At 33.7% G+C, this 13,476-nt stretch overlaps 1 protein-coding gene across 3 annotated transcripts in view; it reads right to left on the bottom strand.

The window, feature by feature from the left end:
- Positions 1–13,476, bottom strand: part of Map3k7 (mitogen-activated protein kinase kinase kinase 7) — a 68,831-nt gene that overhangs the window by 38,269 nt on the left and 17,086 nt on the right. For all 3 annotated transcript variants that reach the window (XM_004860197.4, XM_004860196.4, XM_087187971.1), the window contains exons 6-11: positions 10,235–10,359; positions 7,431–7,559; positions 5,443–5,573; positions 3,708–3,789; positions 1,954–2,084; positions 1,277–1,406 (exon numbers count right to left, since the gene is read on the bottom strand). In XM_004860197.4, coding sequence (XP_004860254.1) covers positions 1,277–1,406; positions 1,954–2,084; positions 3,708–3,789; positions 5,443–5,573; positions 7,431–7,559; positions 10,235–10,359 — 728 coding nt within the window. The remainder of the gene's footprint in view (positions 1–1,276; positions 1,407–1,953; positions 2,085–3,707; positions 3,790–5,442; positions 5,574–7,430; positions 7,560–10,234; positions 10,360–13,476) is intronic.

Here is a 13,476-nt window from a genome sequence, read left to right as displayed (position 1 = left end):
AGGTAAGCTTGAGGCTGGAAGCAACACATACAGGGACTGTGACAAAGGGAAATAAGAGGTCAGCTCCCCACTGATTATGAAGCCTACCTCCAGGCTTGTCTATACGTGAAAAAGAAAGCTTATGTGTCATATACATTGTTATTTTGGATAGTCTGTTATGTCTAATGGATTCTAGTACTTGCTGATGATAAAATCAAGAATCACGATTAGCTGAAGACAAGTATAGTATGATGATCCATCTGGACCACCTTTTTCTGAAAAGAGCTCCATATACAATGAGAATACTCTACTTAGAGAATAACAGATATGAAATGAAAGACCTAAAAAAAAAAGTGGTTAGCCAAGTTAAAAAATATATAAGCAAATACTTATGGATGTATACATTTATATGCCTGCATATTTAAAGGACTAAAGGTAAATATACAGAAATGTTCAATGTTTATCTCTAATTAGGAATATTATGTAATTTTGTTTGTTTACATTTTCATTTTTCACAAGAAAATGTGTTTACTTTTATAATCACTTCCCTTCCACCATGAGGAGACCTAGCAAAAACTCAAACTAAACCAAACCCAAATTAAGCCAATATTACTAAAATGAAATCTGGTTAGAAAAAAGGTGTCAGTTCTCTTACCTAACAAAACATGTAATTTTATGCTGACCAATTCTCTCATGATTAATAATTTTAAGAAGAGATGAAATATAATTTATGATTACTCTTTAAAGATCCAATAAAACTGTTATCTTTGATTTTATAATTAAATGAATTAACCACAAATGAATTAAATGAGTTACAATTAAATGAATTAACCAGCTCAGCTACTTCTGCCACTGTAGGGAAGGAAGAGCAGACAGTAAAGCTGAATCATATTGGTCTACATTACAATTTTTTGTTAACTTCAAAACAAAGTGTTTGCTATTACTTGAGCTTAGCATAAAAATCCAGTAGAATCAGTCAAAATCTGTAAACATTTTGCTTTTGGCCAATTTCAATTTCTCACTTAAACTTTAAGCTCATGTGGCACAAAGAATTACATCTAATAAGATGTGTAATTGGGAAAATATATTTTAATAGCCTAATTAATTTTTAAGTCATATTTTCCTTAGAATTTGAGGTAAATTATACTGTCAGAAGCTTAGAAAGTATACTATTCTACTTCCTGATTAAAAAAAAAAACAACATAAAGAACCTCGGACATCCCCACTAGAAACTGCAACTATAAGGCCAAAAAGGAATGTCTGTTTTCATTCCTCTTTAGACTACAGTTCTTTTTACCTGTGGTTGCCGCGATTCTGGCTTCTATTTCTGACATGTCCGCACTCATCCTCTTGCCCTCAGAGGTTGGGGGCAGGCTCTCCACACTGCTGCCTCGGGAGGCTCCCAGACTTAGACGGCCCGATTCACTCTGTCAAAACAACAGGTCAATCTGAATCACTAAGGTTCTCTGGATTTAGAAATCCTTGGCATCCTAGAAGGGAGATGTCAAGTGGAATCCTCATGGATCCTGTACTGCTTTCAAAGAAGAGGGACATTTGCAGGGAGTGGGAGCTATAGCTGAGAGGACAAGCCAGATACTACAGTCACTGGAGTTGGTAGTTAAATGCCCCAATTATTAGTTAATTTCAATGCCTCAAGCAAGAAGAGCAAAATCAGAAGGGAAAAACAACTTGTTTGATAATAGATGGTAGAACTCTTTCTAAATCTTTGTTCTTACACTTATTTGTCTGCTTTAGGAAGAGTCAGGACTTATATAATAGATAATGGCAAATAATTTTAATTAGCTAAATATTATGAGTACTAGTAAGGTCATCATATAATTTTACTTTTAAAAACATAACAAACCTGGGCCAGGGATTTAGCTCATTGGTTCTGGCTCCTGCCTCGCCAGCAAAAGGCCCCGAGTTCGATCCCCGGTACCAACAAAACAGAGCAAACAAAAAAACATAACAAACCTGTTGTTTTGCCTGATTTTTCAACAATTTTGATTCTAAGCGTTTGATAGTATCATTTGTAGCAGAGACTTGCTCCATATTAGTGTCACTTTTATTACTGGTATTTGTAGAGGCAATGTCCATGAATGAGCCTAGGAAAACAGAAACATTTATAACTAGAGGTTGAGAATACAAATGCTTCATTCAATAATATAAATTTAAATTCTTTTCTAAACTAGCAAGATATAAATAGAAATAAAAATACCATAAAATAATTAAAAATAAAAATAGGTACTAATAGATGTCCTAAACAAGCCCAATTTAAATTAAGCTTAAGGACAGTACAAAAGTTACCAAAATGCCTAAATAATCACCAAGAATAACTTGAGGTAGTAGAACTGAAGGCAAGTAACTGAGAAGACAACGAGAGGACGAATGAGTATAAAGTATCTGGAACTCAGGCTGGAAAACGTTAAGTCTGAGTTCCTATTAGGTATTAAACAAGTAGTTGGATACGTGGCTATACTGGAGGAATTTGTGGAAGCTGTCTTGTGATTACTCCAATTTTCTCAGAAATAGCAAAAAAAGTCAGCTGGAAATGAGGAGTTGAAAAGTGGTTATAGTTTGATGAGAGTTAGAAATACAAAATGATGTAATATAGGAGGAGATGGGCTAAAATGTAATTGTCCAACAGCACTAAATACCCATCTGAGGATAGTAAATGAGTGCTGCCTTCAACCATATTCAACTGCACTGTATTCAGCTTGCACTGTTCCAGGCAAGGAATAGACTAAATTAAATCAGACTTGTGATTTAGTCAAGCAAGTTTGAGAAAGGGGCTAGAAAGCTAATAGGCATTATTCAAAAAAAAAAAAAATATATATAAAACAGCTGAAAGTAAGTAGGAAGATGAAGGAAAAAAGGACCTAAGAGGATTAAATGTCAGTGAAAAGGTGAAAGGATCAAAGGAAACCATGGAAACAAGAAGAGGGTTTGGTGGTAAGGGGAAAAACAAAACACACAGTTCTAGAGAAGTTCATTTTAGAATTCAGAGCAACTAAAATTTTTTTCAGTAAAATGAGAATTTGAGAATAACTAGCCAAACAGTTAAATACCTCAAAAATATATAAAACTATTGTTAAGGAGGAGGAAACAGATCAGTAAATATATTTGTTGGTAAAATAAAATTTTAAGTGCAGGATAAATCTACATGTACACACGTATCTTTTAGATGTAATTAAATTAATAACAGAAACGCCACATATTTTGATAATTACAATTCTAAGTTAGTGCTATTTCTATTTTTATGACCACAAACTATCATTTTTCACTATTTCATATTTTAGAAAATCGAGAAATGTCTAACTAAAGCATAGGTTCTTAAATAAATCTCTATAAAAAATCAAAAAGTAGAGTGTTCACAATGAAGACATGCTATATACATTTATAATAATTTCTAATACTATTTGATACAGCAATATTCGTGTAAAAACTATTTTTCAAGTTAAGAATGACATTCACAGCAATATAAAATCCAATCTTTTTATATGTAACTATGTAAAAATTCTAACACTTGGAAGCAGGTCTTAAATAACTCTTTAATCTAGGTACCTTCATGAAAAATGATGCACTTGGGAATTCAAAGTGCAGTCAATCATATGAAATGAAATAATTAAAATGCAAATGGGGACATCACTCAGTGCTTCTTGATTGTAATTTCATAGGAATGGATAAAACAAAATCAGGATGTTATTTTTTCCATTCTATCCATTTACCTGTACTGGTGGCAGAGTTGCTCTGTCCTTCATCTGAATACTGACAAGGATATTGTAATGGCTCATCTGCTCCTGGAAAGTACTATATATAAAAAGAAAACCACAATTTAAAAAATTTTTAATATAAATTAAGTCCTGTTAAAATTAACTTGAAGTGCTTGTCTGAATTATTTTCTTGTGAAATTTGACTGTAGCAAAGATACAGGTTTATTTTCTGTAAGGCACATATTGAATTTGAAGAGCCCTAAGTTTTGATTCTACAGAGATGACGATACAACTCCCTTTTGAATATCAATTGTGGACAATGCCATGCACCTACCTAAGCATCTAGTTTATATGGAGTCTAGATAGTCTTGAAGAAAACAGCAAATATTTCTCTAGAGAAACATATGGAATAGAATAGTATCATTTCTCACAATTACATGAAATACATTCATGTTCTCATACCAGTGACATATACTTAAACTGTAATTATTGGTCTGACAACTGAGACTGGTATACCACATAGTAACTGCTAAGACTAATATTTTAATTATCTAGAATGCCTTTCTATGAATTTAAGTGACATTAATATTAAAAGTATTTACTGGACAAAAAATTAGAATTTACAGAAAAAAGCAAAGTATTCTTCTCAAATTAGACAAAGGACATATGAATAAAAGAATAATCTGAATAATTTATATAGCCCAAAGTTTTAAATTATCTTGTTACTTTGGGTTTGCTTACACACACTTACACACACACACACACACTTTAGGGCCTACAGTTCTATCTATAGGTAACTCAAGCTGCTTTGCTTTAGTTATTTTCACAGAATAAACAAACTAAATCGTTGACCATTTAGGAAATCACTTAGTCTATACTTGAGAAAACTGTAAAATTCTTCTGTTGAACAAGTTATTCTGAAATGCATGTACTTTTATAAACACTTGAACTTATTAAAGCCAAAGTACCACTTTATGATTTTTATTAGTATTCTAAAAACTAAAAGCCTAAACTATGTGTGGTAGTTCTAAAATATCTGATTTATAGACTAGGAAAATTTGTCATCTGAAGGATTCTTCTAAATTAAAAATTCCAGGGCCAGGGATTTAGCCCAGTGGTTCCACCGCCAGACTTGCAAGCACAAGGACCCGGGTTTGATCCCTGGTACCACCAAAAAAAACCCAAACTTTCCACCAGCCACCCCAAAATTAGTACGTGTGAAATGTAACCTCTCTAGTGCCTTGCATGAATAACTGAAGTTTTTTTTTTTTTTGTACTGAGGATCGAACTCAGGACCTTGCACTTGCAAGGTAGGCACAGCGCAGTAACTGAATAAACAACTGAGCTAAATAACTGAATTTCTGATGAAAATCTACCAGAAAATTTAAAATTTAGGTAAGCATGTTATTAAAGTCTTAATATACCTAATTCCTATGAAGGCTTTAGGTCTAATCTAATTTTGCTTCTATCACATTACAGTTCACAGGCCCAGAAACAAATAGTAATGTTAGCAGTATGAAAACTCAAGTCTAGAAACCTACCCTAGCCATCTTTCTATTATAAAGAACTATATTTTTTTCCTAAAACAATGTTTACTCTTCTGATTATGTGAGCAATAAATACTCTAACTTGGAAAATACAAAGTATAAAGCGGGAAATGGTAATGTTTCCTTTATTTTAAAAGTCCACTAAAACTCAGTGTATATTAAATTCCCCCTAAACTCAAAGCCCCTCAAAAGAAGGATTATACCCGCATCAAGTGAGTCATTATTTTCACAATTTCCTCCATTGAAGGTCGCTGAGAAGGATCTTTAGACCAACAACGAGTCATCAGGCTCTCAATGGGCTTAGGTAAATTTTTGATCAGTGGTGGTCTAGTACCTACAATGAAAAATTAGAAGAGGGGGGAAAGAATGTATTTACTCAAAGAATGGTACAAGCTTTTTATATATATTTCCAAAGCAATATTTATAGATCTTGCAATATAACATGTTTATTTTTGGATTAATGAAAGTATTTTTTTGTCCTTTAGATTAACATTTATTCTATCTATGTATATTTTCATAAAGGAGAAACCACACCTTTAAAAACAACACATTATAGCAATAATAAAACTCAGAATTTACAATATTTGATTTGGTATAAACATTATTTTAGCAAATAACAAAGGCTTAATGTGTTTAAGGAAAGTAAAATGATGGCTTGGGGAAACTTAACCTATATTTTCAAATGCATTGCAAAAATTTTAAATGTGTTTGAAAAATCATCTTCTGTATTCAGAACATTGCTAACTATGATGTTATATTCAGTGACTTCCAAATGAACCTTTTGTGGGAAGTGGACCTTATTGCTGTTGTGAATCAATCACTTTACAAGTTGAACACTGGCATCTTTTTGTAATTATTAAGATCTCTATTTAAAGAAGTCCTCAAATAGGAGATCTTTATAACTTAATCAGTTGACAAGGTAGTTCTTTTATGCTTTATTTCACTGACATTCAACTGAGAGCAAAAGCAAACTGTCTTGGTCAATGCTCTAGTCTTCTTCACAATGAAATGAAAAGGTGGTAACACTGAAGTTGGTACAAGAAACTGATAAAATGCTACAATTATGCTGGTGATGGTACTGTTTGACCAGTCTATAAATGACCTAGACAGAACACACATTTGTTTTTATCACTTATGGAAGTGTATAAAATGTATAAAAATACATCAGAATAATTATAGAAAGTGATAGGAATAAAATAATAGTGATGTTAAAGTTAGGGAGGTAATTTTCCTTTATAAAGAGATTATTTTCTCATGCAAAGGTAAAATAATTTTATTAATGAAGATGCATTCCAACATTATATGTGATTAGAAACACTACTAGGGATATAAAAGGGTCAGAAAGATGTAAAGACCCTGAGTTCTCAAGTCAATATCACTTAAAAATATGAGACTCGAGTCAGAAAGATTTGGATTCACTGAGCTAGCTCTATCACTTAGGAATCTTGTGACATTAGCCAAGTTATACCTCTCTAGAGCTCATTTTCCTAATTCATAAGACAAGGCAACAGTACTTACTCCATAAAAATGGTAAGAATATAAAAAGAAAGGGTATGTAAAATATTTCATGTTTTGCTTATTTAAGCTTAAGTAACAACTTTTTTTTTCTTGTACTGAGGATTCAACCTATGAACTTCACATTGAGCTACAACCACAGGCTCTTTTTTATTTTGAGACAGGGTCTTGCTAAGTCACTGTTACCCAGGCTGGGCTCAAACTTCCAATTCATCTCCCTTGACCTTATATAGAGTACTAGGATTATAGGCATGTGCCACCATGCCCAGCTACAACTCTTCTGAGTCTGTTTTATCTCCTCGGTAAGACCCTTCTTTCCCCTGGAGAAAAAAAAGAGTACATTTTATTTATGTATTTGTTCTTTACAGAGTTCAGTCCAATTCTTCTCTATCATCAGGAGAGACAGAAGGCTCTAGCTGTGGACTGACTGATGGCTTTTCCCTAATCAGTGCAGCCAGCAAATGTCCTCAGCTCCCATATGGAAACCAGAACTCTTAGCATTGCCCTGCTGGATCTGGGGAGGAGGGGCAGAAGATGGTAATGGGAAAGTAGTCTGGTAACAAAGAACTGTACATTTTAACGTTAGGGATAAATGGTCTTTAGGAGCGACGATAGGAACATTCTTCCAAACAGGAACTATATAAAGTATATTAAAGAAAAATTTCCTTCCACAAACCATTGTGAACAGCCCACATGATTCGGAAAGCTGGGCCACCAATCTCATCAAAAGGTTTCCGACGCGTTATTACTTCCCAAAGGATAATACCCCAGCTGAAGACATCACATTTTTCACTGTAATTGCTACCTAGAAAAGAAGGCAGTATAATCTTGAGACTTTTTTCCCACATGACTTACAGAAACAATTAGTTTTATAAATTTTAACAATGGGTATCTGGATAAAAACAAGATGCTACCACATAAAGAGCTAATAAATTACTCTTTCGGAAATATAGTACCTAAATCTTTTCAACAAATACATTTTTAAAATGAACTAAGTATCAACAACACACTAAGAAATGTACTTTGGAAAGTCAGTTATTTTCTATCTTTTCATCAAGAGGCACAGGCCTTGCTTTTTTAATTTTTGTAGATTAATACTTTCTTTGGGGCACAGTATGAGAATGTATATACCTCCCCAATGTATTTATTTTATTTTGTGATAATTTGGGATTGAACCCATGGTCTGGCACACACAAAGCATGTGTTCTACTACTGAACTATATCCTCTGTAAATTTTTAATCTTACATTTTGTCCCCATTTTCTGATGGGTAGCATAACTTTTCTATGAAAGTAGACATTTCTAATTTAGTGTTTTTCTCTCAATATAAAGAAAAAAATTCTTAATTTGTAAATGTAAAATAAGCTATAAGTAATAAAAATTATGGATAACAGATTTACAGTAAGCAGATTATGCAGCACAATTTAGAGAACTACTAATTTGGTGGATGAATCAGCACAACAAACACCCAATCCTCCCCCAAGAAAGTAACCCCCCTCCCAGCCACCTTGTAATAATTACAACTATTACAGTGATAGTTTTACATGATAAGTGGTACACTGTAGTGCAGTACTGAAATGACACTGCCATCTAATTTGGTCTACAGGTGCTCCCAGATGACATCTTTCAGAAATGTAGGAATTACATAGCCTAATAGTCCAAACTTTGTTATTCTAGAATGACAATTCATGGTAACTATTATTTGTCTATAGAAGCAAAATGTTTTGCTTTCTTTACTATACTAACACTGTGTTGTTTTAACTCACAAACAGGTATTTGAAGTTAATGATTTTGTAAAAGTGCTGTTACGGTTTGTGCCTGATGTCCCCTCAAAGCCTCATGTGATCATAGGTGAGCTTTTTGGAGGTGGTTGGATCTAGGCTGTGTAATACTGGCATCAAAGATGTGTTGCTGGGATTGATTCACAGTGCAATGCTAGGATTAATAGTGTAAGTGCTACGGGTAGGTAGCCTGAATAAAAATATAACGGACAGAAAGAGCTGCCTGTTGTCATATCTTGTCAGATGCTTGCTGCCTTCTGCCTGCCCTGCTTTGTCATGAACTGTTTCTTCTCTGTGACGCCCCTCTGCCATGCTGCCCTGCCTTGGAGCCAACCAACTATGAACTGAAACCTCTAGAGTCTGTAAGCCAAATAAACCTTTCCTCCTTTAACTTTGGGTTGGGTATTATGTCTCAGCAACGAAAAAAGTAACTAACACAAGTGCCAAATATATGTATTCCATATATGAAATAGAAGACATTTAATTTTGTGTAATTTAACACTTGCTTGTCCACCAACATTTTAATTGAATTTTTAGACAAAATAGTTCCACTCAAGTGACTATGTAGTATATAATTACAAGCTACTCTTTTGAATCCTGAATGAGATATGGAAGTATAAAAAAGTAAATACAGTATAACCTTGCTTTTTATTTGTAGTTCTCAGTATATATTTCTGACCAATTACTTGCATTTATTTAAAGGTATGCTCATTTGAACTTTTAAGTTATTAATTTTTAATTGCTAGAAAACCAGCACCAAAGCAGTTTATTCACATTATATTGGCATTTATGTTTTTTAAGCCTCTATGAACACTGATTTAGCCAACACTGAATCATTACTCCTACGGGGAAATACAAGATTGGGTTTCTGTATGCCTGTGGTTGACAAAGTTTTGTCAATTTATCAATATAAAATTTTGTTTTATCTTTGTTTCTGTTCAAAGAGATCTTATTTAACATGATTTCTTAACAATGAACTCATGGTATTGTAAATCATGCCTGAATGAATATCATCTAACATGTATCTTCGTGTATTCTCTTACATATTCATAGCCTTCTTGTACTTAGCGCAACACTACAACTTGGAGCCGTTTTAAATATAGAAAAAAATCACTAACAAAAATGGGGAGGACTGGGGATTTAGCTCAGTGGTGCCGCCGCCTGGCTCGCAAGTGCAAGGTCCTGAGTTCGATCCCAGGTACCAAAAAAAAAGGGGGGGGTGTGGAACATGGCTCTGGATATATGGCAAAAAGGTGTCTTGTTTACAGTATGAGTACAACAGGAAAGGAGAGCACTGCCTCATTGGCTCTCACACTGGGAAGTCTGTTGGGCAGCTCAAAATGTGCAGTGCTCTGCACATTTGCATTGCTCACAAATAATTGTCAAAGTGTCACAAACACTGATTTGGAAGTTAAAAATAAAGTTTAACAAGTAGGCAATTTTATAATCATAGAATCTGTGAACAATGAGGATCAACTATACATATCCTTGAATCTACACAGAAGATGCCAATTTAAATTCTGCATTAAACTCAGGATCTAAGACTACATTTACTTAAAACCTTTTTAGACTTCAATATCCCTTATAACTATGTACTATGGAGATATAAAACAATGGAAATAGGGAAACTCTATAAACATATAATGGATTTATATGGAGTGAGGCAGATCACCAATAACATTATGCTTTTTCCATTATACCTTCAAAAACTTCAGGTGCCATCCAAGCAGCACTCCCCTTGTTATTGGTCATATGTGTCTGAATGTCACAGGCTGTACCAAAATCACAGATTTTTAGAACTGTCCCCCCTGCAACGAGCAGCAGACTGTTGGGAAAAAATAAAAAATCAAGTTATAAGGCCAATATTTGATTCTAGAATAAAAGAGGAGGCATTTGTGGAGATGGAAAGAGTTAAGCAAAATGAATGTTAACATTAAACTTCTGTGAAATGTTAGTTGGTTACTGTAACAGCCTCATAGTTCAGAGCCTACCAGACTCACATTTTGATGTCTCCACCTCCAGTTCCATAATCTTTCCTGACCATATTTCTCTCTGACCAAGATAAAACATGGATCTAAAAAAACTTCCAGGGCCGGGGATTTAGCTCAGTGGTTTCACCACCTGCCTCGCAAGCACAAGGTCCTGAGTTCGATCCCCAGTACCAAAAAAAAAACAAAAACAAAAACAAAAACAAAAAACAAAAAACTTCCAGTATGTCAACATTATGGTGTCATGAAATGGCAGTTTAATCATAAATTTAATTAAAGATAACATAAATCAATAAAAAGGGAAACATGGTCCTTATGTAAAATGCCTTTATTTTGAAGGTTATTTCTAAAAATGTTCAATCCCTAAACCATTTTTGCATTTAGAATATGAATGGTGGAGAAGTCCAAGTCTACTGTGGTTAAAATGACCCAATGAAAGATTTCCTGAAAATGTTCTGAATTTAGGATTCCCTAGGTGCTATTACTATCCAGCTATAATTACCAGTAGTATAGCTTTTCTTAGAAGGTTTTGCTTTTCTTGACAAACAGAAATAGAGATGGGTAATACATAACCATACTGTAGTAATACTCCATAGTAGTTGGTACACGGAGTCTCACTTTATTTATAAATTTTATAAACTTTTTGTATATACTTTTGTACTTAAATTCTAACTGGGAAGAATTAGAAAACCAGCTCTTTTAGCCCAATATGACTAAGATAAACCAGATAAACTGTTATTCACATCTTCATACTACCAAAAATACTTCCATGATAACTGAAGTGAAAAAAGAAGTACTCAATGCAATTTGTCTTTAACTACAATTCAACAAAAAACTTGTTCTCCTGTCTCATTGTTCTTGTTCAAATTCTTACTACTCTTCACTCAAAGGAATAAGTATTCTGTAGTTGGTTTCCTTGTTTCAACCTAGTACATTGACTATATCACAATTGTTTTTTGAATAACTTTTATATTAGTACTTCTTTATTCATGAAACGTCCACCAACCCTAAACATGACATTCAAGGCTCATTAAAACCTAAATTTAAATTATCTCTGTAGGCTAACTTTCACAAAGCTAAGACTAAAAATATATTTTACTTTGTGATGTACATATGAATGAATGTGTAAATAAAATAGACAATGATAACTTGATACTATAAAACACCTCAACAAATCATCAGGTACCTTACCTTCTTTATATGCTATTCTGGGACTTCTTCCTGACCATAGAATCAATAGTTTTCACTGACAGTAAGATATCGCAGGTTAATTGCATCTGAAAGGATAGCACAGCCATTCCAAAGAATATTCTTTTTCCCATAAGCTTCTGGAATATCAATTCTAATTCTAAAGTCTAACTGTATACTGGATGCTCCCAAAGACCTGTAATACTACAGGATCAATTCAACCACACAGATGCTCAGAGAAATGAATGACCCAAACCAGGCCTCTTGTGTGTCAGTGGCAGTTACTAATAGGAGAATTCTTTTGATTTTAGTGCATATATCTGGTCTAACTAGGTTGATCAAGCCTAAAATTTATGAGGTATGATTGAACGGAGACAGGGGACAACTGTTTAAAGCTGTGTAATTAATGTAAAATAAAAGATGCTGGAAAATGAAACTTCCTTTTGTAAGCTATTTCTCTATATACTGTTCAGTAACTAGTCACTAGTTTCACAGTCAAAACACATCCTAAATAAGATGGTAAGGGATACTTTTGGATGCTGCATCTGGTAATTTCAGACTCCTCCAGAAAAAGAATACTTTGTGTCTGATGCTTGCCTATATCTTCTGAATCATAAATAATGTGTTGCTGGGTAGGGATGTATGATTCTCATGAATCTGTTTTAAGAATTGAACTATGTGTTAATACAGAGGAGAAAGGAGGACCAAATAGCTATAAACTAGAAAAAAGAGCTAAATGATTTCTTCTTCACTAGCCAAAGCAGGTAGTTAAGACAAAAACAGAAATGCCATGAATCTAGAGCTTAAACATTATCTTACTAGAGATCTGTGAGATCATTTTAAGCCTGGGAGTTAAAAAAAGGTACATTACTACTACTAATGATCCCAAGATTTGAAACCTAGGTAGAATGCATGAGATTAGATATGTGAATGAGTCAGATCCAGAAAGGATGCTTTAAACCAATACAAAGAGAATGGAATACTTTATAACTATACTATCACTCTGTGAGAAACCTCTTATCTGAAGACTGATGTGATAGCAGAGGGAAGAAGATGTGAAGGCTTTTTTTTCTGCCTTCATATGTGAGTAAAGAAGAAAAAAAGGAAAATACATTGCTCACGTTTCCTTTCTTAATTGAATCTCCATACAAACAAAAAATTCAAAAGTTTTAGCTTTTTTTTTTTTTTTTAAAAGCAGGGATTGAACCCAGGCCTAACATATGCCAGACAAATGCCTTATACTGAGCTACATCCCCAGGTCCTAATTTTAGGTTTTTAAGGAATTTTAAAGTTCTTTCTACTCCCAGGATTCTCAATATGGAGAAATATGGAATATTTTCAGTTTCTATTCACATGCCAGCAATGACTTTTTGCCTTCCCATAAAAGACAAGTAGGCTGGGGATTTAGCTCAGTGGCACCACACCTGCCTGGCAAGCGCAAGGTCCTTAGTTCGATCCCTGGTACAAAAAAAAAAAAAAGACAAGTAGTACGACTCTATAAAGTTTTGTACAGGTATTGTGCTAGTTGTTAGGATACACTATAAATGGTAAGTCAGACTTGTTTTTCTCTCAAAAAACTCTCCAGTAGCAAGATTACATACTGCAGGTATAAAATAAGAGCTATAGGCTAACATTCTAAAACTATGATAATCTAAGGCAGGAGTTAATAAAAATAAAAATCTCCTAAAAAACAACATTCTAAAATAGAAACTAGGATAAATAATTAAATGATAAAGGTGAATGAAAAATAAATATTCTTGAATAAG

Source organism: Heterocephalus glaber, unplaced genomic scaffold (assembly GCF_053883595.1).
Source record: "Heterocephalus glaber isolate CG9 unplaced genomic scaffold, H.glaber_assembly_v1.0 deba00001523, whole genome shotgun sequence".
Classification (NCBI taxonomy): Eukaryota; Metazoa; Chordata; class Mammalia; order Rodentia; family Bathyergidae; genus Heterocephalus; species Heterocephalus glaber.
The sequence above is the reverse complement of the archived record's forward strand: the minus strand, read 5'-3'. Positions and strand labels throughout refer to the sequence as shown.